We start from the raw sequence: 26,126 nt of genomic DNA on the forward strand, positions 1-26,126 counted from the left end.
AGGGAGGCGAGGAGGCTTTTGTTTCCAGTACCTTCTCTAAGTACAGCTGCTTCCGGTGTCAGGGAAGCCTTTCACTTTCCTTATCTCCCTGCAGCTAATAAAAGTGCCACTGTCGGAGCTCAGAAATGTGCCCAGGGCGAGTCAGCTCGCCTCCAACCTGGCAGCACTCCTGAGGAAGCCGGGCCTGGCCTTTGGTCTGGCCTGTCCATGCAGGGGTGGGGGCTGGTGGCTGCCGCTGAGCTTCTGTCCACTCTGATTCTGACTCCCACTTCACCTCCTCTGACTCTCCTTACACCGGATTTCCCATCTAGACCTATTAGAAATCCCGCCCACACTTCCAAGACCAGCTGCCATCCTAGATATTCGGGAACTGTGGCGAGTCCATTTTTCTTTTTTGCTTTCTTTTTTGTCCTCTGCGTTGAGGGGGTAAAATTTGCTTGTATTTCTGATACGTAGCATACGGAAATGTGCGTGTTAGTGCTCGTGTTCTTAAGCATCGATTGTGCCCGTGTGCCATGGGGTTCCTGGCCGGGTAGCGCTGTGTGTTCGTTTGTCCAGGTGCATTTTGATGAGGCAGAGCTCGGGCCCAGGTGTGCACAGGCCTTCCCCACCTGTGAGCTCGCACACCCGGCCTCCAGAACGGCCAAGGCAGGCGGAGGCTATGGGCATCGCTCGGGTGCTGTGGCTCCTGCCTGTGCCGCTTGGAGGTCCTCCGCGGGCCCCGTCTGCTCTCCGTTCCTTCTGCTGCCGGGTGCCATCACGGCTTGTCTGCTTCCTTCTGCCAACAGGCTTCCCTTCCCCTCAGGAGCCGGGCACTCTGACCCGTTCCTGCCTCCTGCAGCTTTTGTGGTCTGTTTAGCTGTGTCACTGGGAAAATACATGGTTCTCATGAACTTAGAATAAACAGGTAGAAGCTCCCTGAGTCAGTTGGCTAAGAAGTTGTCCCGAGACAGGTGCAGAAATGACATGTTCGTTCTCAGCCTGCATGGGCTTGACCGGAGCGGCCCCCAGGAGATGGGACGCAAGATCGGAATAGGTTAGGAATAGTCCAATTTTCCTCCTCCTGCTGAGAGACAGTGAGCAAATTTATGATTTTCTCTCCAGCACAGTGCAGAAACGCGAACTGGTGAACCCGGCCAGCATGAAGCAGGCGCTCATTGCGTCTGCCCGGAGGCTTCCTGGTGTCAACATGTTTGAACAAGGCCACGGCAAGCTGGATCTCCTCAGGGCCTATCAGATCCTCAACAGCTACAAGCCGCAGGCGAGGTTGGTATGCTTCCGTTAAATCGGCCTCCCTTCCTCCCTGGGCTCTGAGGGTGCTCCTCCCTGTGCACAGAATGCTGGCCTCGGGGACAGGAGCCAGGCACTGATCACACCACACCGTCCCCTCGGGGGGGCATCATGCTGCTGCCACAGGGCGGCACTTGAACTCACGTTCTGTTATTTGTAACGCGCATAGCTTAAGATACTGATTTGGTTTCTTTTAACTTTTTTTTTTAAGGGAGGTTATTTTTAAAGTGATTTTTTGTTTTGTTTTGTTTTAGAGCACGAGCGAGTGAGAGTGCGAGCTGGGGGAGGAGCAGAAGGGGAGGGAGGGGCACAGGCAGGCTCTGTGCTGAGTACGGAGCCCAGTCCTAGGACCCTGAGATCGTGACCTGAGCCGAAATCAAGAGTCAGTCACTTAACTGACTGAGCCACCCAGGCACTCCTCTTTTTACTTTTAAAACTTTTTTTTTAAGATTTACTTATTTGTTTTGCGGGGAGAGAGAGAGAGAGCGAGAGAGCGCACATGCAAGCTTGAGCAGGGGGAGAGGGACAGGGAGAGGGAGAATCCTCAAGCAGACTCCTTGCTAAGCACGGAGCCCGATGTAGGGCTTAATTCCAGGATCCTGAGATCATGACCTGAGCCAGAATCAGGAGTGGGTCACTTAACCAACTGAGCCACCCAGGCACCCAAAACTTTCTTTTTAAATAATCTTAGGTTTGCAGAAATTGGCAAAAATAGTGTAGCTGTTGTCACATACCCTTTACCCAGCTTCCCCTGATGCCAGAACCTTCGCTGACAGTACTTGAACTCTTAAAACCAGCAAAGGAGCCCTGACACTGCGCTGTGATGGATCCACAGACTTCGCTCACAGGCGCCCAGGCCCCGGTGCGCTGTGTCCATCCTGACCCTTAGGGAGTGCTGGTTACTTACTTAGTAGGTACTAAGTAGACTGCCTCTCCATGTGAGTTTATCTGATGCTTTCTCATGATTAGTTTGAGGTCATGTATTTTTAGTCAGGGTTGGTTTTTGCTTTTTATTTTGAAATTTTTATTTGAGAGAGTTATTTATTACTAGATTCACAATGAAGTTTCACAAATACTACATGAGGACTATGTCTTACGGAACGTGGTACAAGCCTCAAAGCCTGGAAATTAACACTGCTTCATTACCGTAGCCTCATCTCCAGACTGTAGTCAGATTTCACCCACTGTGCGTCCCGTCCTTTAACGGGTCCAGGATGCAGCCACTGTCCCGCAGTACATTGGGTGGGCCTGTCTGCCTGGTCTCCTCCCGTGGGGACACTTGCTCAGTTCCTGTTCCTCTCATGGCTGGTGGTGTCCGTTGGCCTCGTGTGGTTGAGGTGGTGTGTCACTCTGTGCCCTCCAGGAGGCAGACACCAAGGTGGAGGGCATGTCCAGGAGATCAGCTGCGGGGAGGGGACTCGGGAAGGAAACAGGAAGGGTCTGAGGGCTGCCACAGCCAGGTCTCAGAGCTGTGTCCACTGATGGGAAGCTCTTGAACCAAGAGGAGCCTGTGTCTCTAGGGATGACCCTGCCCTGGTACCCCCGTGCTCAGCCTTGGCGGGGGGGCGGGGTGGAAGGGGGAGGCAGCAGCGGGCCGCCTACCCTGGCACAGGCACGGCAGAGGGTCCGTGGGCCGTCCTCCCGCGGCACATCCGAGCAGCAGGGCTCCTGGTTCCATAGGTGGCACCTGTCAGGTCCTTCCCCTATCCCTTGTGATTGCTAAGTGTCTCGTGTGAGTGCACTTGGAGATGATCCTGTGTCTTGTCTTTTTCTTTTTTAAAAATTTTATTTATTTGAGAGAGCGAGAGAGGTTGAGAGAGAGCTCGCACACAAGCGGGGGCGTGGGGGAGGAACAGAGGGAGAGGGAGAAGCAGGCTTCCCTCTGAGCTGGGAGCCCAACGTGGGGCTCGATCCCAGGACCCCAGGATCATGACCTGAGCCGAAGGCAGATGCTTAACTCACTGAGCCACTCGGGCGCCCCGAGATGATCCTGTTGCTGTCGTCCTTTGACTCACAGGTTCCGGCATTCGTTACTGGATCTGGACTGTAGTACTGCTGCTGTAGAGGCCGCCCCGTGGGGATTTTCTATTTCTCCCATTCGTTCTACGCTTATTGGTTGGAATTCTCCTCCCTTTTTTCTCCTGTATTTCCTTATCCACTTGTTTATATCGGTGTGGGCACAGGGATATTTATTTTACTCTGTGGATTGCAGCCCGTTGATAGCATTGTTGATTTTGTTGCTCAGATTGTCCCAGATTTGGCCGTTGGAGGCTCCTTCTCGTTGGCTGCTGTGTCTTTGCAGCATGCCTCCCTCGTTTTTTGAGCACTTTCTCACTGTTTGGCAGCACAGGCTGATCACACGTTTCCAGCCCCAACCCTGGTGTTCATTCTTTCCCCATGCAGCCCTGGCCCTTCCATGGGAGGGGGCGTTTGGAACCAAGACCCGGCCGTGGTGTGCCCCCAGCCGCTGTGCCGGTGGCTTGTAGCCCTTCAGCAGACGGCTGGGCAGTGTCCGCCTGCTCACGCCATCCGCACCTGTGTCTGTGTGTCCGTCACTGTGGATAGGAGCACAGGAGTCCATTCCTGCCCTGGTCCCGCCCAGGCTGGGGTTCTCCACCCAGTCTTCCCTTACGTGGAACGCCCTTCTCCAGCATGCCAGGCATGGATGTTTACCTGTTTGCTCAGTCCTCACAGTCTATGCCAGGTAGTTGCAGAATTGCTGACCCCTCCCCTCGTGAAAAACAGATGTCCCGACTGGAGGGCAGGATCTGTGTCTAGTTCTTATCTTTGGGGCTTTGCAGCGTGTGGCCCTGCTGAGCCCCAGAGTTCCTCAGCTGGCTTCTTGTGTCCCGCCTCGTCATTGGTGCTCCGTGGTGTTTCGATGCTCATTCTTAACACAGTGAGTTGGTTAGTTTGTATTTCTGTGTGGACCGCCCCCACACATCGTGGTTGATTTCTACAGGTTATGTATTAGGTACGTGAGACGTTACCCTGGTTCTGTGGTCGGAGGTGCACAGGGGAGGTCCCCCGTCCCCTCTGCCCCTGCTCCCGCTCCCCCATATCTCCACCCTGCCCCCACCCACCCCCTGTGGATAACAGTCTCGTTAGTTTTGGGCTTATCCTTCTTGTATTTCTTTTTGCACAGATGAGCAGATACACGTGTAAGTTCCTACATCCCTTTTCTTACGTTAAGTTTAGCATCATGGCAGATATTTTTTTTGCGTTTTGCTTTTTTCACTTAACAGTGTCCTGGAAATCACTGTATCAACTCACGGAGCTCTCTCTTCTTTATTTTCACAGCAGCGTAACGTGGGTGTGCGTTGTCTGTCCAACTGCATACTCACATGTGGGCCTTTAAATTATCTGCAGCATGTTGTAATGACAGACCGTTGCAGCGAATGCGCTGTGCCGGGGTGAATTTGCTGCATTGCTGGTGTGTCTTCAGGGGTCCCTCCGGGTGGGATTGCTGGGAGGCTTAGTTAGGTCCTGCCCTGCTCCCCCGCAGAAGGCGTGGGCCTGCTTCCCAGAGCCCCCGCCACGGGATGCCCCACCCCTGACTTGCGGCCAGTCTGATGGGGGACAGAGGGGCTCTCCCTGTTGCTTTTGTGTTTGTCTAGTTCTGAGTGAGGTGGGGTACTTTGTCTATGGTGAAGGGCCGTTTTTATCCCTTTCTTGTGAGGCGTCTGCTTATTTCTTTTTCCCGTTTTTCTTTGCAGTTTTGTTCCTCAGTTTTTAAGAATTCTTTACAGATTAGGGTCACTGACCCTTTGTCAGCGATATACATTGCAGGTCTTTCTCTCTGTGTGACAGTGTTTTGACTTGATGTGAGGAGTTCGTTGCTGTTCAGTGTGTTTTTCCAGTAAGCACATTTGTTAGGTGCTTGCTGGCGTTGCCAGTCCTGGATTTTGAGTCACAGAAAGCTTTTCTCTGCATGAAAGTACAAGGAATTCACCCAAGTTTTCTTGTAATAATGGTCTGCTTTCTTTTATATCCTTGAGTTTCTCTGATCCATTTGGAGTTTATTCTTGTGTACAGTGTGAAACAGGGATCTAACTGTACCTTTGCCACATGGCCACCCGTCTGTGAGCTCCCTTTATAAAATGCCTATCTTTGCCCAGTGATTTGAGGTGCCGTCATTCGAGACTCGGGGTCCAAGGTAGTCCCTGGGGATGGATGGTCACATGCTCATTCTCTACCAGCCAGGGCCTCCAGAGTTCCAGAATCGTGGAAGGAAAGAGGTATTCCCTGCTCATCGTGCCACGCGTGAGCCGTCTGGGCAGGCTGGCCCGGTGGTCTCTCAGTGCAGGGAGTGTGGCAAAGCAGGTCCCCGGGTGCCAGCCCAGGGCGGCCCTGCGGGCAGCCCTCCCTGGCTCGGGTCCCCGTGCGGACGCGCTGCTGCAGCTGTGGCACCTTGCTGTCCTCCTCCGACGTGCTCTGCTCTGACGCTGTGTTCTTTGTTTCAGTCTGAGCCCCAGCTACATCGATCTGACCGAGTGTCCTTACATGTGGCCGTACTGCTCCCAGCCCATCTACTATGGAGGGATGCCGACAATCGTCAACGTCACAATCCTCAACGGCATGGGCGTCACAGGAAGGATTGTAGACAAGGTGATGCCGCTCTCTGGCTTGTAGTGAACTTGGACGTGGCCCAGCCTTCGTGCCCAGTCTCTCTCTCCTAATGTTAAAGCAGGAGAGGTTTTCTTGTCCTGTCTCGGGTGCCAGGGTATTGGAAGCAGTGATTTGTTTTCTCCTGAGTCCTTTACGGATAAGCTGAGGATAAATTAATGGAACCAGTTTGGTACTTTATTTTGGCATCTCAAATTTGGCTCCTGAATGGACTAATTATATTTGATTCTTCGTTATGTAATGTTCCCCTGTAATTAAATGCCCACCTATAATTATTGTATTCTTGAGTGAGCACTAATGGGCCCTACAGTCAAAAAGGTGTGTTCTTGATTTTAGTTTTGTTTTTATAATTTTTCTTTTACTTACTGCATAAGCATTGTCATGATAGTAAAGGATGGGGAAAGAGAGCAGAAAAATCACTTCCAGCCCCAGCACACAAGGTAACCACTGTTTTTAAAGTGTTCTTTTCCAGCCTTTATCTCAAGTATGTATGTTTGTTCTCTGTGCGGTAGAGGCCCAACTTTAGTCTTGTCTTTCTCGGCTCTTGTCATGTTGTTAAATGTAGCTCTACGCACAGTCCCAGTGTACTTGCTAACAGCTATTCAGTATCACATAGGATTGTTAAATCATAATTTACCTACTATTTTTTTTAACCGGAAACGCTTTTATTTTAGCCTTCAGGGAACAAACTTTTTCTTTTCAAGATAATCGTGATGAGCTTACAAAAATGAGCATTTACAGTGCAGCTTTATATAATCCAAATGTTAAAAACTTAAAAGAGATTTCTACTTTGTTGTCCTTATACGACAAAACAAATCCATTCATACTCAGGCGCTTCTCCTCAGCATTGTTAGAGGATTTCCAGTGAGCAAACCCTGATCTAATTGAATAATCCTTCCTTCTGGTGGGATTTGAAACAAAGCTGTCAAATCTCAGAAACTTGCCAACAGTTTCCTTCTCACTCTTCTTCACAGTGTGAATTCTTGATGTCACATCTGTCCGCACGCACACAGGCAGCAGCTGTGACCGCTTACTGTTGCATTAGCTGCCGGGGCTATGCAGGAAGTGGCCCGCATCCCAGGCTTGGACAACTGGGCTCTCCAGCTGTAAATGTTCACTGAGCATCTTTGCATATGTGGTTTCCTTTTCTTCTGAATTATTTAACATAAACTCCCTGGATTGGAATCCCAAGTCAGAGAACGTGGACATTATTGTGGCCCTTGGTACATGCTACCGAACTCTCCCTGGGAGCTGTGTTCGTGCACGCTGTTGCCGGCAGTCTGGCCAGACTACACGGAGGGGCGCTGGCTGCGTGGCCTACAGGGGCTGGGACGAATTTTTTTTTTTTTTTTTTTTTTTAATTTCACGAGGTTGTTAAAAATCAAAATACAATTCAAGTACTATAAAATGCAGCCTTTTAAATCAAGTGAATCAGGAATTCCTAGTATATTGACAAATAGTGATTGCAGCCATCACTTTCTGTAATTCCGGAACATTCTTGTCACCCCAAAAGGAAACCCCCGTTAGCAGTCGCTCCCCATTCTCCCTCCTCCTAGCACTGGGCAGCTCCTGAGGTACTTTCTTTCTCTGCATTTGCTTGTTGGGGACAGCCCATATACATGGGGTCATGCCCAGTGTGGCCCACCGTGACTGGCCTTTCACGACACACAGCGTCTTTACGGTTCATTCGTGTCGCAGCACGTTGGTGTCTCGTTCCTCTTTCAAGCTGAGGGATATTCCATTTTGTGGATGGGCCACGTTTGTGTGTTCATCAGTTGGTGGACATTTGTTTTGTTTGTATGTGGTTCATCTTTTAACTTTAAATTCAGAGGGGATAAAATGTATGTCTTGCTTCTGAGCTCTTCTCCAGTTATCTGGGAGGTGGTGCGCTCTAGCTTCGTCCCCGATTGTGTGAGTTAGCTTTTCATTCCTGTGGCCTGTTCTTTCTGCTGGATTTCAGGGTTTCTCTGTCGATCTGAACGTCTCTTTGTCCTAGAGAAGTTAACCATTGCTGTGTTTCTATGCATCTGTTTCTCCCAGATTAGTGTCTTTCTCTTTGACACCAGAGGTAGTGTTATTTACTTAGTTATTTTTGGTTTTGTACAAGTTCCACACTTTCCTGTGGTTGAATTTTCATCTTTTATGATTTCTCTTGTTTCAAAAATTAGAAACTTTTCTCTCCGGAGTAGGATAAAATTTCGATTTTATTTTCTACTAATGTTCCTTTTATGCTTGTAAGATATTTAATTTTCTCATTAGTATTGAGTTCATTTGATACATGTCATAAGATGGATAAAATTAACTTTTTTATGTTGTTAACCAGTGGTCCCTGGAGCATTTATCAGCACTGTTTGTCGTGCTGTGTCCTACAAATATTTGTCTTCTTTTTCAGGATTTTTTTTTTTTTTAACATGCTGACTCACTTGGGGAGAATATTGCTCTCTGGCTTGTGAGGGAAATGAGTAGTTTAGGTTGGTTTGAAATACTGGTTCATTTTGTAGGAGCGAGTCTGTGTTTCCTTCAGATGCCTCCCCACATTCTCCCCTCTGCCCAGGCCCGAGCCCCCTCCTCTGGGCTCCTGCAGAGACCTGCCTGCCTGGCCACTAGCTGCATGGTCTGACTTTGGACAGTTAATCCGCACCATTTTAGTGTTTTATTCCTTTATGTTGCTGTGATTCTTGAAGCATACAAATAATTGGAATTTGTCCACAAATTGGAGAGCTTTTATTTATTTACGTTCTCTATCAGATGAAAGGTCTTTGCCAAAACATGTGTTCCCCCTACCTTTTTTTTTTTTAAGCTTGGCGAAAAAAGTTCTCTTTAAAACGGGAGAGTGTCTGAAGTAGTTGTTTCTAGACCTAGTGGGTGATGTTCCAGACTTTACCTAGTCTGCTTTGTTTAAAGGTAGTTTAAGATCTGAATATAAATTTCATTTGGTGCTGTTTAGTGGAGCAGGGGTCTGAAACCGAGTCGGGTAAGGTAGCAAATGAGCATCTCACCAGAGCTTCTGCTTATTTTTCTCCACAGCCTGACTGGCAGCCCTACTTACCGCAGAATGGAGACAACATCGAAGTTGCTTTCTCGTACTCCTCCGTGTTATGGCCGTGGTCAGGCTACCTGGCCATCTCCATCTCTGTCACCAAGAAGGCAGCTTCGTGGGAAGGTGTTGCACAGGGGCACGTCACGGTCACCGTAGCTTCCCCAGCGGAGGTGAGAGTGCATGCACGCCAGGGAGGGGCCTGCTGTCCACCTTCCACCGGCTCCTGCCAGGAAGTGGGTGCAGGCCAAGTGCCTGGGGTCTGGGGTTTGAAGCCAGTTGACGGGTGTGATGAGGCTTGCAGGCCGTGGGCGGTGCTCCCCAGGCCTGCGGAGCAGCTGGAGTTCCAGAGCCCACTCAGCAGTGAGTGCACTGCCTCCCATTCTCTTGCTGAGCAACAGCAGGTAAGACTGTTTTGTGCCAGAGTTCAAGTTCAAAATGATTGCAAAAATACACGTTCTTTACAAGGGGCAGTGGGGCTAAACCTGTGTAGTCCAGGAGTTTTTAGGAATAAGGTGCCTTAAATTTTTTGTCTTAAACTCATAAAGGAAGAATTTTAATGGGATGAGTTGTGACATGTGAATGTTTCTTCCTACATTTGTCGTTAGGAATGCTTGCATTCAAATGATACATAGAAGTAATTTTTTAAACCCAAAAGCCTGAAAGTTTTTTCTGAGCAGAAGGGGCAGTTTGAACGTCTTTTATTTATTTCAGTCAAAAAATGGTGCCGAACAGACTTCAACCGTGAAGCTCCCAGTTAAGGTGAAGATCATTCCTGCTCCACCACGGAGCAAGAGAGTCCTCTGGGACCAGTACCACAACCTCCGCTACCCGCCTGGCTACTTTCCCAGGGATAACCTGAGAATGAAGAACGACCCTCTGGACTGGTAAGCAGCTGCGAGCCGCCACGCTTTTACCCCCAGTCCTCCCGCGGCCGGGGGAGCCCAGCGTTTGTGACCACCGGGCTCGACCTCGATTGCTCTCTCTCCTGACTACTGTTGAGTCAGTCAGCAGACTCTGCCAGTCCTGCCTTCACAGTGTGTCCCGGGTCCTGCCATAGCTGCCTGCCGCCGCCTTGGCTGCCCACCCCCTCCGCACCCAGGCCATTGTCCTTGCTCGCGTGGGCTGCAGCCTCCTGACCAGTCTCACTGTTCCCCTAAAGCCCATTCTCCGTGCAGCAGCCCTGGTAGTCTTAAAAAGCAGGAATTCGAGCACACGTGGCCTAAAACTCTCCAGTGGCTGCCTCTTCACATGGCAGACTCCCTGGTGTGTCCTGCTCCACCCTGCAGACCCTGCACCATGCCGCCCCTCAGCCAGCCCTCCTGGCTTGCCCTCCGGGGCAGCTGGCTTGGCGTCCTCTTGGCCCGTACGCCAGGCTTATTGCGGCCCTCTGTAAGTACTGGAGTTTGGACTTCATGCAGGGAGTGGCGGAGAAAGGAACCTTGAAAGACGGGGGCAGGACACTTACAGGTGTGACAGGTTCTTCCTGAAGATGTCTCTGGAACGCTCAGAGCAGAGGCGGCGGGGGGGAGGAGTGGTGAAAAGTTGACAGGCCGAGGTAAGGGTCACATCCTGGAGGGGCGCACGGGCTCAGTCCCGTGGGGGGGCTGGCTCTGGAGGAGTGCAGGGAGGGGGCCCCTGGCGCTGCCACGGGGTGCTTGGCTAGGCGCTTACCTAGAGGGTGCAGTGGGAAAATGAGTACGTTCAGGGGGAAAAGGGATGGAAAGGTGATCTGTGTTGGTGCTGCATGGTTAACGTGATCACTGGCTACAGTGGCTGGTCCCGCGCCTCTGTGTCCCCGTGCTGGGTCAGCCACCACTAACGTGACGCGTCAGGGCACTGCGCAGAGCAGCTCTGTGGCCGTTCCTTCTCATCGTGGTGTCTCCTTCGAGCCCATGCCATAGGCGTTGTTTTATTGGTATCACTCATTTTACATGCAAGCCTGGAGAACGCGGGTCTGGAAAGGCTGACTTCGGTGTGGCGAGCCAGACGCCCCAGGCCTGTGCTGGCAGTGAGCCGCACTGCTTTGAGGTGGCCGGGTTCAGAAGTCAACTGCGTGGCTAGCTAAGCCCTCATCACCCGCAGACATGGGCCACCCTAGTGCGGAGCTTACTGTCTTTCAGGAATGGTGACCATATCCACACCAACTTCAGGGACATGTACCAGCACTTGAGAAGCATGGGCTACTTCGTTGAAGTCCTTGGCTCCCCGTTCACGTGCTTTGACGCGAGTCAGTATGGTGAGTAGCCACAGGTGCTGGCCAGGTGTCCTTCCCGCCGGGTCGCGTGTGTGGGGACCATTGGAAAGATGATCGCAGCGTAAGCGAGAGGTAGGTAGCGAGGCAGCAGGCGCAGGGCCTCCCGTCCTCGGGGAGGCTGCAGCCAGGCTTGGAAGCAGAGTGACACGTGTTCCTGTCTGGTGGTGACAGTGGTAACCTTCGGGGAAGGGGGCACTGGCAAACTATGGTCAAGAATATTTATGCATTTTAAATTGTCTTTATTTTAATTAGAAGAAACTAGCGCTGCATTTTGCTTCTTCTCCAGTGAGTGACATCTGTGTACCTCGGTGTCACACACGAGAGAGCCCAGCGTTGTTAGTAGGTGACTGTGCTTTGGGACCTGGGTCCTCTGTTTTTCACCCCCTTGTAGAGGGGCATGGGGACCACAGACCAAAATATTAGAAGCTGGGGCTTGAGGCATGGATGCCAGTGAAATAGTGTGTTTCTGAAGCCCCGAATCCCGCGGTTCAGAGGCGTAGACTCACTGCCGGCACCCTGTCCCTCAGGAACTTTACTCATGGTGGACAGCGAGGAGGAGTACTTCCCCGAGGAGGTTGCCAAGCTGAGGAGGGACGTGGACAATGGCCTGTCGCTCATTGTCTTCAGTGATTGGTACAACACATCTGTCATGAGGAAAGTCAAGTTTTATGACGAAAACACGAGGTAGGCATAGGAGTTGGTATTTGATAAGAAATTTGGGTTTTTGAGAATTAAATTCTGTCTAGCAAGTACTTAAGAGGACTGGTCCGAAGTGGTCCTTCCATTGCCAGAGTCAGGCTCAGACGCTGAGCTGGAGCGGGCTCCTTCTTCCCCAGCAGTGGTGTTGCGGAGAGTCGCTTATAGAGTAAGCCATGTGCTCCTTGATCCCAGGTACTGTGTTCCCTTGTTGATCTTAGATACTTGAGCTGTCAGTTTCTCCCATCTCTCTGTTGTTGAATCTATACAAATGTAAGTGGATGAAAGGAGCCGTTACTTAAAGGAACCTTCTAGAAGATAAGTTATTGATCAAGGATTGCCAGTATTTTATGAATGTATCATAATGTATTTTGAATGTTTTTCTTCCGTGTCTGTGACTTCAACTTTAAACTGTCTCATCTCTTTTTCACGGATCCTCTCAAGGTCTAGGCTCTATAGCGACGTATTTATGTACACATGGCGCGTTGCGCGAAGTGAATTTAGCTTTGATTTATTCTGCACGCTGGCTGAAGCATGTACGTTGTATTATCAAACCCAGACAGGTGACCTTAGTGTGCACAGGCTGGATTCTGGCAGGAGACATTCAGTTTCGTCATGAAAAGACTGAGTGTGTGTGTGTGTGTGTGTGTGTGTGTGTGTGTATGTGTATGTGTATGTGTGTACGGGCTGGATTCTGGCAGGAGACATTCAGTTTCGTCATGAAAAGACTGAGTGTGTGTGTGTGTGTGTGTGTGTGTGTGTGTGTGTGTGTGTGTATGGGCTGGATTCTGGCAGGAGACATTTAGTTTTGTCATGAAAAGACTGAGTGTGTGTGTGTGTGTGTACGGGCTGGATTCTGGCAGGAGACATTTAGTTTTCGTCATGAAAAGACTGAGTGTGTGTGTGTGTGTGTGTGTGGCAGGGGGCGTGGGCTTCAACCCCTCCCAACCTGTGCCCCTTGTTTCTTCCACAGGCAGTGGTGGATGCCGGACACCGGAGGGGCTAATGTCCCTGCCCTGAACGAACTTCTCTCTGTCTGGAACATGGGGTTCAGCGATGGCCTGTATGAAGGAGATTTTACTTTAGCAAACCATGACAGTAAGGTTTCGTTTGTTCTTGAATAGGGCACATGATCTCAGGATGCGATAGCATAAGCCATGTGTCTATGAAGTCGAGGTTTCAGAGGCAGAGGATGGTGTGATTCCTGAAGAAGCAGGGTCTGTAGGCAGAACCAGTCAGTGTCTTCCCAAAAAGACATTTGTAGTAAAGCTGTCGTTTTATCCATATTCTTCAAATGAGAATCTTGTCTGCGGGCATCCCTGATCTTGGTGCCACCAGTCAGGTTCTTGACCTCACTCATGTGTGTTCCCAGAGAGGAAATTCCTCATGGGTCCCTGCTTTATAAAATTCTGGTCATAAAATCACTGTGCACACCTCATTTAAGAAGTTTACTCACAGATCAGCTTTTGGTAACTAGTCTCTGGAACAACATCCTGAGCATTACTGTTCTCACCTCTGCTCGCCCTGGCAAAGCTCTGACTTCTGAAGTCTATTCAGAAACCTCACATTAGTAGCATTTTTTAGCTTGAATTGGGAGCTAGCAAGCTCTTAGAATGAAAAACAGTGTTAGAAAAACTGACATAAAGACTGCATTTGAGGTGAATGAGTAGCTGTTGATAAAGTGTTGAGTGTCTCTGCCTTCTCGTAACTCCGAGTAACTCTTTTTCTCTAGTGTATTATGCGTCAGGGTGCAGCATTGCTAAATTTCCAGAAGATGGCATTGTGATAACACAGACATTTAAAGACCAAGGTAAGGAATGCTATTTTGGTTTCTTTGCTTTTTCTTTTAATAACCATTTTCTTTGCATATAATTCACATTTACTTTTTTTTTTTTTTAAGATTTTTATTTATTTGTGAGAGCACAAGCAGGGGGAGCGGCAGAGGGAGAGGGAGAAGCAGCCTCCCCACTGAGCAGGGAGCCCGATGTGGGACTCGATCCCAGGACGCTGGGATCATGACCTGAGCCAAAGGCAGACGCTTAACGACTGAGCCACCCAGGCATCCTGACATTTACTCTTTTTTTTTTTTAATGGTTTTGTTTTGTTTTGTTTTACACTTTTTTAAGGTATACAGTTGCCTGACTCTTAGCTACTTCCACAACATTTTCATCACCCTGTACCCCTTAGCAGTTTTGTGTTTTTAAAAAGGCTTACTGTAGTATTACTTGTATGGTACCTGCTTTAGGCAGGACTTCTGGATGGTGGCTCTGGGGGGCTGAAAGATAGATAATTTGAGGACTTGTGGATACTGATCACTGCAAAATAAATAGATTGCCTTCAGGAGAGCAGCTGTTGAATATTTATAGATTTTTTAAATGACTTTCAAAGTTGCTTGAAATTTGTTACTATTTGTGAAGTTCTGCTTCTCGATTGCCAGATCACTAAAATTTTAGAAAAATGTTGACCCTGTTTTAAAGTTCTTAACTGTGTAAAGAATATTAACTACAGATCATCTCTTAAAATTCCCTTAAGAATTTGAAGGAAAGAGGGGGCTCCTGATTGGCTCAGTCAGTGGAGCATGCGACTCTTGATCTTGGGGTTATGAGTTCTGGCTCCATACTGGGTGTAGAGATTACTTAAAATCTTAAAAAAGAAAAAAAGAATTTGAAGAAAAGAAAGGTCTTCCTTGCAGTTTTGCTTCTAATGAAGGTTGCCATTTTCTGTAATTGGAAGTTAGGACAGTTTCTTTGGTTAAAAATGACAAGAAGGTAGAATTTCTCCGTCATCTGTTGGCATTTGTAAGGTAGAATTTATTTTTTATTACCTAGAGTGATTTTTTTCCCTTCATCAAGGCAAGGTCAGTCAATAAATAGATCTGTGTTCATAAGGTTGTATTTTAACTTCAGGCACATCAGTGATTCTGTGTTCCTAGTCGCTAGGCACAGTTTACCATGGGCTAGTGAGTCTTTCTGGAATTCGTTTCTCCCAGGGCAGCGTAGTTTCTGGTGCAGGTGCAAGAGTAGTGGTCTCATTGTCAGCTTATCGCTGCCTGGTTTGGGGAGGGGAACATCACTGTAGATTTCAGGGTGCCTGTTTTGCTGTTCTGCTGGTGAAAATAAAAATTATCGTCAAGTCCTTTCTAAGGGGCTTTTTATTTACAGACAGCCTTTAAGTTGAATAATCTTTTGGGTACGAAATAGGAATTTGAAAATCTAGGTTATGCTGGATCAAGAGGGACCCTTTGACAAACCACGAGGCCGTGTGGCAACGCAGCACACACTTGCCCCACTTCATCTGTTTTCCTTCTCTGTCTTTCCCTCCAACAAAGAGAATCTTGTTTTCTCTTCCACTTAGTTCCTAGTGGGATTGTCCACAGAGAGCAGTAAATGCCGTATCTTTATAGCCACAGACGGTTTAGATGTTACCAGCACGGTGAATAGGGTGCGGAAAATGTGTGTTCTGTCCAGTGCGGAGGAATGCTTTGGCTTCAGGGCTAGCCTTGTAGGTGGTATGGTGATGTCACTGGCAGTTGCTGCCCGTGGCATTGATGCATTTTTGACTTCTTGATTCGTTTAATCTTGTAAACTGTGTCATCTGATTGGGTGGAGGTAGAAGGCCCCACTGCTGGAGCATTTCTCTTGTGAGACAAGAATGTGTCTTAAATCTGAATTTAAGTATTTAAAGTATGTGGGCATCTGTTTTAAAAATTAGTTATATTTGTCCTCATTTTTAATAATAAAATGCAAAACCTAGGTATGTGTAACCAAATCCGTGAAGGCACCTGTGTATACTGAAAGCTGCCTGGCCAGGGGCCCCTTGTGAACACAGCCCCGGGACATAGGCCTTTCAGCAGAATCAAGGGAACATATATGTGTGTTTTCAGGATTAAAAATACTCTGTACCACCATTTCAAGTGCAAATATAAGAGGATGGCAGGAAATGTGTATACACACGTGAGTTTTGCTAAAACCAGATTAATGGCACTTAAAATGTTTTCGTGTTGTAAAAGTTTGCACTGTTGTGATTGAGTATTAGATTTTGCTGGGATTTTTTTTTTTCTTTTCGTCTTGTGAGACGACTAAATGTCAAGTAGTGGTGGTGTGGATTAAGTATCAAGTAGCGATTGGAAAATCATTTCATTCCTCGACAAAAGAAATAATTCATTCCTCAATATTTTTGTTCTCATTGTGGTATTTTTTTAGGATTGGAGGTTTTAAAGCAGGAAACGGCAATTGTTGAAAATGTACCCATTTTGGGACTTTATCAGATTCCAGCTGAGGGCGGAGGCCGGATCGTGCTGTACGGGGACTCCAACTGTTTGGACGACAGTCACCGACAGAAGGGTGAGGGCTGGGGGTGTGGCCACAAAGCAGCTTGGGCTACCTTACTGATGTATAAAGCCTTCGTCCCCCTTGTCCCTGGAAAGGCCCTGGAAAGGTGCTGGAAGATACAGGACCTGCCGCTGAGCGCCCGGGGTGGCCGGGCACGTCCCAGCTGCTTTGGCTGCGTGGCACGTTCGCTAGGTGTCTAAGTCTGGACACACGGAGCAAGCCAAACAAGACTGTGTGTATAGGCTGTGCTGCCTTCCCTGCCCTGCCGCTGTCCTCAGGCTGGTAGATGCTGGGACTGTCGCGTTTTAGTGGAGAGGTGCTCTGCCTGGCTCTGCCTGCCCCTGCGTCCCCCTCTGGAGTCTGTACGTCCCAGGCACTGCCATGTGGGGTGCCCTTCCCAGGTCGGACCCACTTTTTCTGGAGGACCAGCGCTTGGCTCTCCTCCCAGACTTGGGAATTTGGCTGTTGTGAGCCTTCATTAGTGGGGGCATGCAGTATCCTCGTCGGGTGTGGGGGGAGCTTGCAAGGGGGGGACTGGTCCTTGGCATTCCTCCACTTTTTCAGTATCTCTCAGTGCATCCTCCAAATTTGGGGTTTTGAGCCTGGACACAGACTGTTGATTTCTCATTTTGTGAAGGAGGAAATGGGATGTGAAAGTGTTGCATCCTTTGGCCTGGTGAGGTGCCGACACAGCCAGGTCTAAAGCTCGTCTTTGGGCTCCCTGGAGAACGGGGCTGGGGAGGGGGGCCGGAGCCTCACACTGGCAAATAGGAACCCGGCCCAAGCACAGAGCGAAGCCACGGGAGCGTGAGCTGGGAGCTGTGTGCATCTCTTGGAGTGAAGTTGAGCTTGACTAAATTCCTAGCGTTTTCTGTAAATCCTTAAAATGTGGTTGGTCTTTTTAAAAAGGTTAAAGTCACAGTTGAAAGAAGATTAATGTTTTATTTCCATAGAGATTTTAAGACTGGAAATCTTCTGGTAAGAGTCTTTATTAAAGTTTTAAATGCCTGAGAGGACTGTCCTCGTTCTAAATCCTCAAGCACGTGGCCAGAGCGCCCTTGAGTGAGCGAAGTGCTTGCTGGCGTCCTATGTCAGGGGCCTGTCCAGTCCCGGCTGGGGGCAGTGGGATTGCGGGGATGGATGCGGGCAGAACCCGCGTGGAGGCAGGGGGTCTAGGTTTGCAGACGCCGCGGCATCTCAGTCTCCTGACGAGAGGACCCTCCGTGTGGGTCTGTGATGAGGGCTGTCGGCCGCTGCCCAGCACCTAGACTCCTTCCCGGGTCCCTCAGAATAACTGACTGTGCCCTGTTCCCATACATTGTGGGTCCCACTGGCCCAGATTACTAGACTCTGCACTTGTGTTGACCTTGAATTCACTTCCCAGTGGAGTGCACACAGTGGTCCTGGCTCACCCCTCGAAGTGTAGATCCAGATCCTTCCCCGAGACAGCCTCCAGAAATTGGCAGAAGCTTTGGTGCCCTGTTCTCTCAGCAATTCTTTGCTCAGTGGGTGTCACGTGGTCTGGCCATCCCTGAGTGGGCTCCATTCTGTCCTCATCGTGAGGGGCCCAGAGCTAGGTGGCGCTCGGGCAGCCTGTCCAGCCCAGCGCCCAGTGACACTGACCCACCTGAGCCCTCGGGCCAGGAGTGAGGCCCACAGTCAGGTCCTGTCCGTCGTACTAGTCTTTGTGGACTGGCGCTGACCGCAGAGGATGTGCGCTTCTCAAGAATAGGTGATCTTCTCACCTCCCGTTTCTCATTTGGGGGGCTTTTATTTTCCTGTAGGGATTCCTTAAAAACACTCTAATCCCTAAACAGCTTGCCCATTGAACCCACAGACTGCTTTTGGCTCCTGGATGCACTCCTTCAGTACACGTCCTACGGGGTGACCCCTCCCAGCCTCAGTCATTCCGGGAACCGGCAGCGCCCTCCCAGCGGAGCCGGCTCGGCCACTCCAGAGAGGATGGAAGGTGAGTGAGCATGGGCGGGCGCCTGGCTGCCTCAGGAGGCCGTCGTGCCGGCTAGAAACAGAGCCTGTTGGCGAGACCCTGGCTGTTTCCAATGCTCGCAGGAGGGCTGTTCTCCTGGGAATAGAAAGGACGCACACTCTGAGGTCCCCACACTGCCCCGAGTTAGCGTGTACTGTCCCCTCGCACAGATGGAGCCCCAACTCCTGGGGGTCTGTGGGAAGAAGGGCCAGCGTTTCTGAGCGCTCACCAAGTGCCAGGCACGCACGTCACCTCCCCAGGGTCTCGCAGAGCTCTGGGAAATAGATGAAGAGACAGGAGTTGAGAGGTGTAACTGGTCGAGGTCACCGGGCAGTGAGCTGTGGCGATCTGTGGCCTAGCCCGCTGTGTGTCAGACAGGGCTGGCCTGGGTGCGCTCGAGGCCAGAGCGTTCAGGTCCTCACTGTGGGGACCTCCAGAAGGCTAGTGTGAGCTGCAGATGCGATTCTAAATCTTCCAGTGGCCACGCTAAAAAAGCAAAAGGAAACGGGTGAAATTCATTTTAGTGAAGTTCTTTGGCCCAGTACACCAAAACATTGTTGAAATGTGACAGCCCTGTTTCAGTTGCTCTGTACCCACACGTGGCTACAGTACTAGACAGCGCAGGTCTAAGAAATAAATTTTGAAATTTGAAAATGCACTTTTTTTTTTTTTTTGTCTGAGAATTAAAAGCTCCAAGAGAGAAAGCTTTTCTTCCTGAAGCGTATCTACAGGTTAGATTCCTCGAGTATAACCTCGTGTGTGGAAATGTGGTCAGTATCGGTCGCCCGGCCACGGCCATGCATCTGGCGTGGTCCTTCTGCTCTGTTCACTTCCTGTGAGCAGTGAGCACGTATCCCTGGGGGCACCAGTCAGCACCTGGGAGCCAGGTTACCAGGGCGCGTGGCGGGCCTGTTGGTGGGAAGACAGACAGGCTGAGGCACCTCCGTTGTCTGTGCATCTTCTAACAACTGTGGTTTTGTGTCGCCGGTGTTGCTGCTGCCCCAGGGAACCACCTGCACCGGTACTCCAAGGTCCTCGAGGCCCGTTTGGGAGGCCCGGAGCCTCGGGCTCTGCCGGCCTGTCCGCACCTGTCATGGGCCAAGCCACAGCCTTTAAACGAGACGGCTCCCAGGTTAGTGCCTTCCTGTGCTTTTCCACTCCTTCTGCGTGGTTTGTGATTCATTACTCTTTTTTTCTAAGAGAATGGAATTTTACTGACATCATTATCAAATCATCCGATCTTCCGGCTTGTCATTTTGTGATGTTATTTAAATTGGTGAGCCCCCACATCGACCTTTAGAATTATGCTCTGGTGGTGTCCTGCCTGAAGAAGCGCTTTGGCTAATTAGCATTTTGTTAGGTTTGGTTGATTCTTGCTTAAGAAGCTGAGATCTGACACTGCTGTCCCTTAAACAGCTCTGATGCCTCTGGCTCAGGTTCTGAAATGCTGACGGGTTATTCTCTCTGTGCGGGGGGCTGAGACTGCTTGGAGAAGGTGTGCGTTCCCTCTTGGGGCCGGAACGTGTGTCTGTGCCCTCGCCCCGGGGTCCCTGTTGCACCTGTGTGTGTGGTGCCTGGACACCGCGGGTCCACCTGCTGCTTCATCTCACTGATTCCATCGACGCTTCGTCTGCGCCCTTTGCTTTCGGAAGCCACAGCTAGAGTTGTTCCTGCTGTTTCTTCCTGGGCACCTCAGCCAGCTGAGCACACTGCTTCCCATGTTTTCTCCCCCTCACTCCCCCTCCCTGTTTCTGGCCAGAAGAATGGGGACTTGTCCTGATTTGGGATCCTGGCACAGTGAGGCCGGGGCCCGTGCCCCAGGCCAGCTTGGGGCCGGTCCGCCCACACTTCTTTGAGCGGTGCCACGGGCAGCTGTCCCCCTCACCAGCAGCACAGCTCACGCCTCCTGGCCGCTGGGGATCCCCCTGCCAGGCTCCCCCTTAGCTTGGGTCTTGGCATGTGCAGGCTTTGCTGTGGCTGGGGCTGGGGGTGGCAGGGGACAGAGGACCACCATCGATGCTGTGAGCCACCAGGAGGAGGATGCCTGCACGTTGTGAATGGACTCTTCGTGTGCCAATCACAGACCGTTTGTCCTCTTGAGAACACGCTCAGCAGAAGACCGTGGGATTGTAGAGGCTTCATGTCGTCTCCTCGTCAGCTCTTTGTTCCTGAAACTTTAATTACAGAGTACTTTTCCATTCTAGTTAACATCTGTCATTTAAAAATTTCTGATAAGATTCCATTTTTACATCCCATTTATTCATAACCTCCCATTATGTAGCATTCAGACCAGACTTTTGTTCCAGCTGTGGTCAGCACTTCCTACTCAGCAGACAGTCAGTGTTGGCCAGAGTTGCCAAAGCCCAGTTTCTCCGCACAGTGCTGTTCAGGACTCAGAAGCAAATAAGGCTGTCCTTGGTCCTTACACGTGCCCACATCAGAAATCTGGCCGCCACCAGCCAGCCATCAAGGACAGCGTGTAGCGCCTGGGATTTGGCGTCTGCCAGCACTCTCGAGAATTGCTTCTTAACACGCCCAGTCAGCCTCCCCCTTAATCTCATATGAAACATTTTGTTGAAAATTATTTTCAGTCCTCGGTCTGGGTCTCGATTCTGAAGCTGAGAGATCGGAAACCATGTCAGACAGCTCTAGACAGCCCTGGAAAGGCCTGGTGTCCATCAGGCCAATGCTGAGCGCCAAGTTTCTGTCTGCCTCTGAAATGACCCCCTTCTCGGTTTCGTTGTTGGGCATCAGGTGTCCTTACTTAGAGCAGTCGCAGGAATGTCACACCCGAGAGGAACCTCTAGGCAAGGCGGCTCCTCCGTTCTTCTGTTGGGAGTGTCCTGAATCTCTCAGACTACAACGCAGTGTGCCGTTTTCCATGACCGTGGAAAGTGGCATGGCCAGATAATTAAATTCCAGAGCAGGATCTCGCGTCAGAATTGAAGCACAGCCTGCATCTGTTCAGCTGCAGGGTCATAAAGCTTATCTGGCCTTGATTCCGTAACTTCACCTTGTCAGTTTAATTTTCGGATGATGAAATTTGCAACGTAAAGTCCCACCGCCGTGAGGCAGGACAGGTGTCGGGCTCACCGGTGTTTTCCAAGCGGCTGCCCAGCTGCAAGTAGGTGAGAGTAGTTTCTCTCCTTCCTGCGTGGAAAGGGCCCTTCCCAGACCCGGGGTCGCCTGGTGCCGCTTCACCCCAGGTGCCCAGAGAACGGGAGTCTCTTTGCCTCAGTCGGCCAGAGTACAAGACAAGCCGACCACTTCCAGAAGAATAAGCAGCAGAAAAATGGGGAATTCATAATCAGCAAACACACTGTATTCCTTTCCCCCGAGCCAGCCAGAGCCGTCTTCAGACGGCCTGTTTGGACTCTGCTCTAGTCTAGGTCCCCTCCCCAGCTGTTTGCTGCCCTGTGCAGCGTGTCAGCCTCTCTGTTCTTTAGGTATGATCCTGAAACGCTGGGGTCTCAGAATCAGGAACGAGAAGAGCAGTGCTACTACCGTTCTCTCTTCCCCATCCTGGCCTAGCACGCAGGGTCGATGCTCATTCCCGTGGTTTGCTTCTCTCGATTGCTCCCCCTGTTACGTGTGTGCCTCGTCCTCCATCCTCGTGGTGGCGGCCTTGAGGACAGAGAGGTGGTCTGGTTCCCGGCACCCGTGGAGCCTCCTAGGCCGCCTTGGTCCACGTTCATCAGAAAGCAGGCTCGGCCGGCCGTGGTGCCTCATGGCAGAGACGTGCATGCACCTCCCTGCCGGCCTGGGTCCCTGAGCCCTGGCTTCAGCTGTTGTGCTCAGGCTCCTTTCAGAGCTTAATGTTTGCTTTCCTCTCCCACTGCTTGGCAGCCTGTCCAGTTCAAGCAGAAGGAGGCTCTGTGGGGCCTGTTAGGAGCCCAGTAGAACTGGCCCCTCCTCAGAATACTCCTATCACACGCATGTGGACTTGATTTGACATTTCTGTCTTGGGACCTCTAAGCTGTCACTAGCGTTGCTATGCTGTTGGGCTTAGGTAGGTGTCAGTGGGACATCACTTTGCTTTTCTCTTTAAATCACTTTTTATTTCTTAGGTATTGGCTAAGCATCATAAGCTAGTACAGTTGCTTATTTTTATTTTGTTTTAATCCATTTCCATGAAGTAATCTTTGGAAACATCAGAAGCTGCTCTCCATCGACCTGGACAAAGTGGTATTGCCCAACTTTCGATCGAACCGCCCTCAAGTGAGACCATTGTCTCCCGGAGAGAGCGGTGCCTGGGACATGCCTGGAGGTCAGTTCTTAGGTGCTTCAGTGTGCTCAGCCCTACTCTGGTTTGTTCCGGTGCCCCCCCCCCCCCGTCCCCTGCAGGGTGGGCCAGATGCACCTGTCTTTGCCCTCCTCGGAGCATCTGGTCCAGGCTTTCTTTGTGGTATGAATCAACAAGGCCAGAAGTGGGCCCCAGAGATTGACACACCATGTTCCCTTCAGAACATTCTACTGTGATTTTCGAATTTGAAGTTCTTTCAGGATAGCCAGGCGTTACACTTAAAATTCTTCCAGTAGAGTAATTTGCACACTCTTGTCAAAGTTCTGCAAGCAGACATGTATGATGCATCCCTGGGAATACCTGTCATCTGCTGGTTTTGGTCCCAGCCAGTGGCTGAGCCACCCTGGCCCCTAAACCCTCAGCCCAGAGGTCTCCACGGATTCTCTGTTCTGGCCCACCTGGGATGGGACTTTACTAGGCTGGGATACTCCATTGAAAGCGGGTCTGTGCCCCTCAGCTGATCTGATTGTGTCCCCTCACCCCAAGTGACATAAAATGTCCCCTCCACAGGCAATGGCTTTCAGCCTGACGAGACCATTTGGGACAGGTTCTCCCTCACCTGAAACAGCTGATGTCCCGTCATTCCAGCAAGGCATGGGCAGCAGTTTCTCTCTAGAGAGCCCTTTGCTCTTCCAAGAGGTTACAGCTCCCCCATGGGATCCCTGGTTCCAGGAACTGGCGTGCCATGGCCCATGTGTTCCAACCCTGGGAATTCTGTGTGGTGATGCCAAGCTCCTGAGGGCATTGCCTGTACTCATGGGGTGTACCAATGATGGTTGGTTCTGGAACCAAGGGTCTGCCAGTTGCCACTCTTAACTTCTGACCACACGTCGCATCTGTGGGAGACTTTCCCAGGAGGGTGGGGGCATGGCCAGCCGTCCCTCCTCCCTGCCCGGCCTCCCTGCCCGGCCTCCCACTCAGCTGCTCTGACACCAGCACCTCCTTTCCTTCCCAGTGTCCAGACTCCTCCGTCTTGTAATGCAAGGGAGGGAAACCGAAAGCAGCTCTGGGCACCCCTGTTGTAGGTTGTCTGTGACAGAGGACAGGCCAGTCATGGGCTCCATCTGAGGTGGCGTAGGGAGTGGAAGGAGCAAAAGCCTCACCTCAGGACACCCCTCCTGCCCTCACTCCCGAGGCTGCTTATCTGAGAATCTCTCATTTGTTCTCTGCGGATGGCCTGGGTCACTTCACCTCAGGTTTCAGGTGATGTCTGCCCCGTGAGCCTCACTGACGCAGGTAGCTAGGATTTTGTTTGTGACGTGGTGGCCTCTGAGGCAGAGGCCGTGGCCGAAGAGCTCTGGTGCCCCTGACCATTGCTGTGCTCTTGCAGGGATCATGCCTGGCCGCTACAACCAGGAGGTGGGCCAGACCATCCCCGTGTTTGCCTTCCTGGGAGCCATGGTGGTCCTGGCCTTCTTTGTGGTACAGATCAACAAGGCCAGAAGCAGGCCGAAGCGCAGGAAGCCCAGGGTGAAGCGCCCCCAGCTTATGCAGCAGGCTCACCCGCCAAAGACCCCTTCCGTGTGACACCAGACCAGCTGACTGCGAGAGCCAAAGAGAGCCTTCGAGGACGGCCATGAGGGGTGGGCAGCGCTGGCGGTTTCCAGGGGCAACCCCGCTGGAAAGGGATCAGGTCTCCAGCTGCAGTGGCGTAGAGTCTGTCCTCAGTGGGCCTCGTGGGGACCTGCGGGAGGGGCTTGCTCGCGGATCAGCCTCCAGGGAGACCTCCTGCGGTCCCTGCGCGCACCTGGAGGGGCCCTGGGCGGGCTGGCTGGGGGCTCCTGACCCGAGGGGCGTGCCGAGTTACACCAGCGGGCGCTCTGACCAAGCTGAACTGTGCTCCTCAAAGGCTATTTTCTATATTTATTGTTGGGAAAAGTCACTTTAAAGACTTGTGCTATTTGGAAGCAAAGCTATTTTTTTTGTCAGTGGAATGCGGTTTTTTTACTATGACATCATGAGGAATAACACAGATTCCGTGATCTCCTTTTTGATGAAAGGACAGACTGAGATTTGAAGGAAACTTGCACAGATCTGTGAAACATAGACCTTCGCTTTATTTTTATAAGTATCAACTGCCATCATGTTTTGTAATTTGGGGTCTTGATTTCACCATTGTCGGTGAAGAAAATTTTCAATAAATATGCATTATCTGTATGAAGCTGAAAAGGGTGTAGCAGGCTCTTCTTCCCCCTGCCCCATTTCTCCCTGATGACCTGCTGGAACGGGTTCCCAGTCAGCCTGCTGGGTCAGGGTTGGGGGGGGGGGGGTTGTTTGAGCTATAACTCACATACTGTAAAATTCTCTGACGTGTCCAATTCAGTGGTTTTTAGTTTATTCCCAAGGTTGTGTAAGCGTCACCCTTGTGATTCCAGAACATTATCATCACCCCCAAAAACAAACTGTTGCCATTCAGAAATCAAGCTCTAGTCCTTCCCTCCAAGCCCATGACAACCCCTCTTGTACGTGGAGGTACCTGGCCCAAACATTGCACCCACACGGAATCATGTGATATGTGGCCCATTGTTTCCCCTTAGCATGTTTGTAAGACACACTCGTGTGGTAGCACGACCAGGACGTCATGCCTTTTCAGGGCCCGGGCACCAGTGCAGCGTGCGGATGGGCTCACTTGGTATATCCATTCCTCAGTCGGTGGACATCGGGACTGTTCTCCTTTTTGGCTCTTAGGATTACTCATGCTAAGAGTGTTTGTGTACAGGTTTGTGTGTGGACATCAGTTTTCATCTCTGTTGGGTGTAAATACCCAGAAGTAAGATCTTAGAGCACCCCTGTTTACCTTTCTGAGGAACTGCCAAGCTTTCTTGTCCAAAGCAAACATGCCATTTTATATTCCCAGCGGCTGGGCATGAGGGTCCCTGGCTCTCCATGGCCTCCCCCAGGTCCGTGAGCGCGCATCCTTCTAGCACAGCGTGGCTGTTGAGTGGTGTCTTCATTGTGGTTGGGATTTGCGTTTTCCTAAAGATGAATGATGTTGAACATCTTTTCAGGTGTCTGTGGCCATCTCTATGTCTTCTTTGGAGACTTGTCTGTTTGGATTCAGTTTGTGATTGGGTTTTCTTTATCACGGAGTTGTAAGAGCTGTTTTTGTATTCCAGGTCCAGGTCCCTTATCAGGTATGTGACTTACAGATGTTTTCTTGTTCTTTTGGTTGTCTTCTCACTTTCCTGATTGTCTCCTTTGAAGCATGAAAGTGTCTAATTTTGATGAAGGCCATTTTATCTGCCAGGTGCCATTTGTAGGAAACCATGACCTAATCCAGGGCAGCCCGTTAATACTTAACCCTTGCCCGTCCAGTCTGTTTCCGTACGCCAACCGGCTGACCTGAGCCTTCACGTCGCAGGTGAGGACAGACTGACCAGAGGGGCAGAGTCCGATCAGGGTGCTCCTGAGGTCCTGGGACCAAAAAGTCCCAGGCCACAGGATGAGGGGAAGTCGCTAAGGTCCACCTCTCCCTGCGACAGGCCATTCTTGGCGGTCACATTGGTGACCTTGCGGCGCCTCCTTGCACTCTGCTGCTGCTTCGAGGCATTGCAGGCATCTCTGGGGTCCCCGCAAAGCTCTCTCAACCCATGCAGCCC

General features: G+C 50.7%; 1 protein-coding gene across 2 annotated transcripts in view; it reads left to right on the forward strand.

Moving 5' to 3' along the window:
• MBTPS1 (membrane bound transcription factor peptidase, site 1) overlaps positions 1-24,696 on the forward strand; it is a 52,954-nt gene extending 28,258 nt beyond the window's left edge. For both annotated transcript variants that reach the window (XM_027618085.2, XM_027618086.2), the window contains 13 exons: positions 1,105-1,266; positions 5,754-5,898; positions 8,944-9,126; positions 9,668-9,840; positions 11,077-11,192; positions 11,738-11,894; positions 12,880-13,004; positions 13,639-13,716; positions 16,109-16,249; positions 18,075-18,206; positions 19,230-19,356; positions 22,361-22,491; positions 23,858-24,696. In XM_027618085.2, coding sequence (XP_027473886.1) covers positions 1,105-1,266; positions 5,754-5,898; positions 8,944-9,126; positions 9,668-9,840; positions 11,077-11,192; positions 11,738-11,894; positions 12,880-13,004; positions 13,639-13,716; positions 16,109-16,249; positions 18,075-18,206; positions 19,230-19,356; positions 22,361-22,491; positions 23,858-24,054 — 1,867 coding nt within the window. In that variant the 3' untranslated portion in view covers positions 24,055-24,696. The remainder of the gene's footprint in view (positions 1-1,104; positions 1,267-5,753; positions 5,899-8,943; positions 9,127-9,667; positions 9,841-11,076; positions 11,193-11,737; positions 11,895-12,879; positions 13,005-13,638; positions 13,717-16,108; positions 16,250-18,074; positions 18,207-19,229; positions 19,357-22,360; positions 22,492-23,857) is intronic.
• The last annotated feature ends 1,430 nt before the right edge of the window (positions 24,697-26,126 follow it).

This window comes from Zalophus californianus, chromosome 17, assembly GCF_009762305.2.
Source record: "Zalophus californianus isolate mZalCal1 chromosome 17, mZalCal1.pri.v2, whole genome shotgun sequence".
Classification (NCBI taxonomy): Eukaryota; Metazoa; Chordata; class Mammalia; order Carnivora; family Otariidae; genus Zalophus; species Zalophus californianus.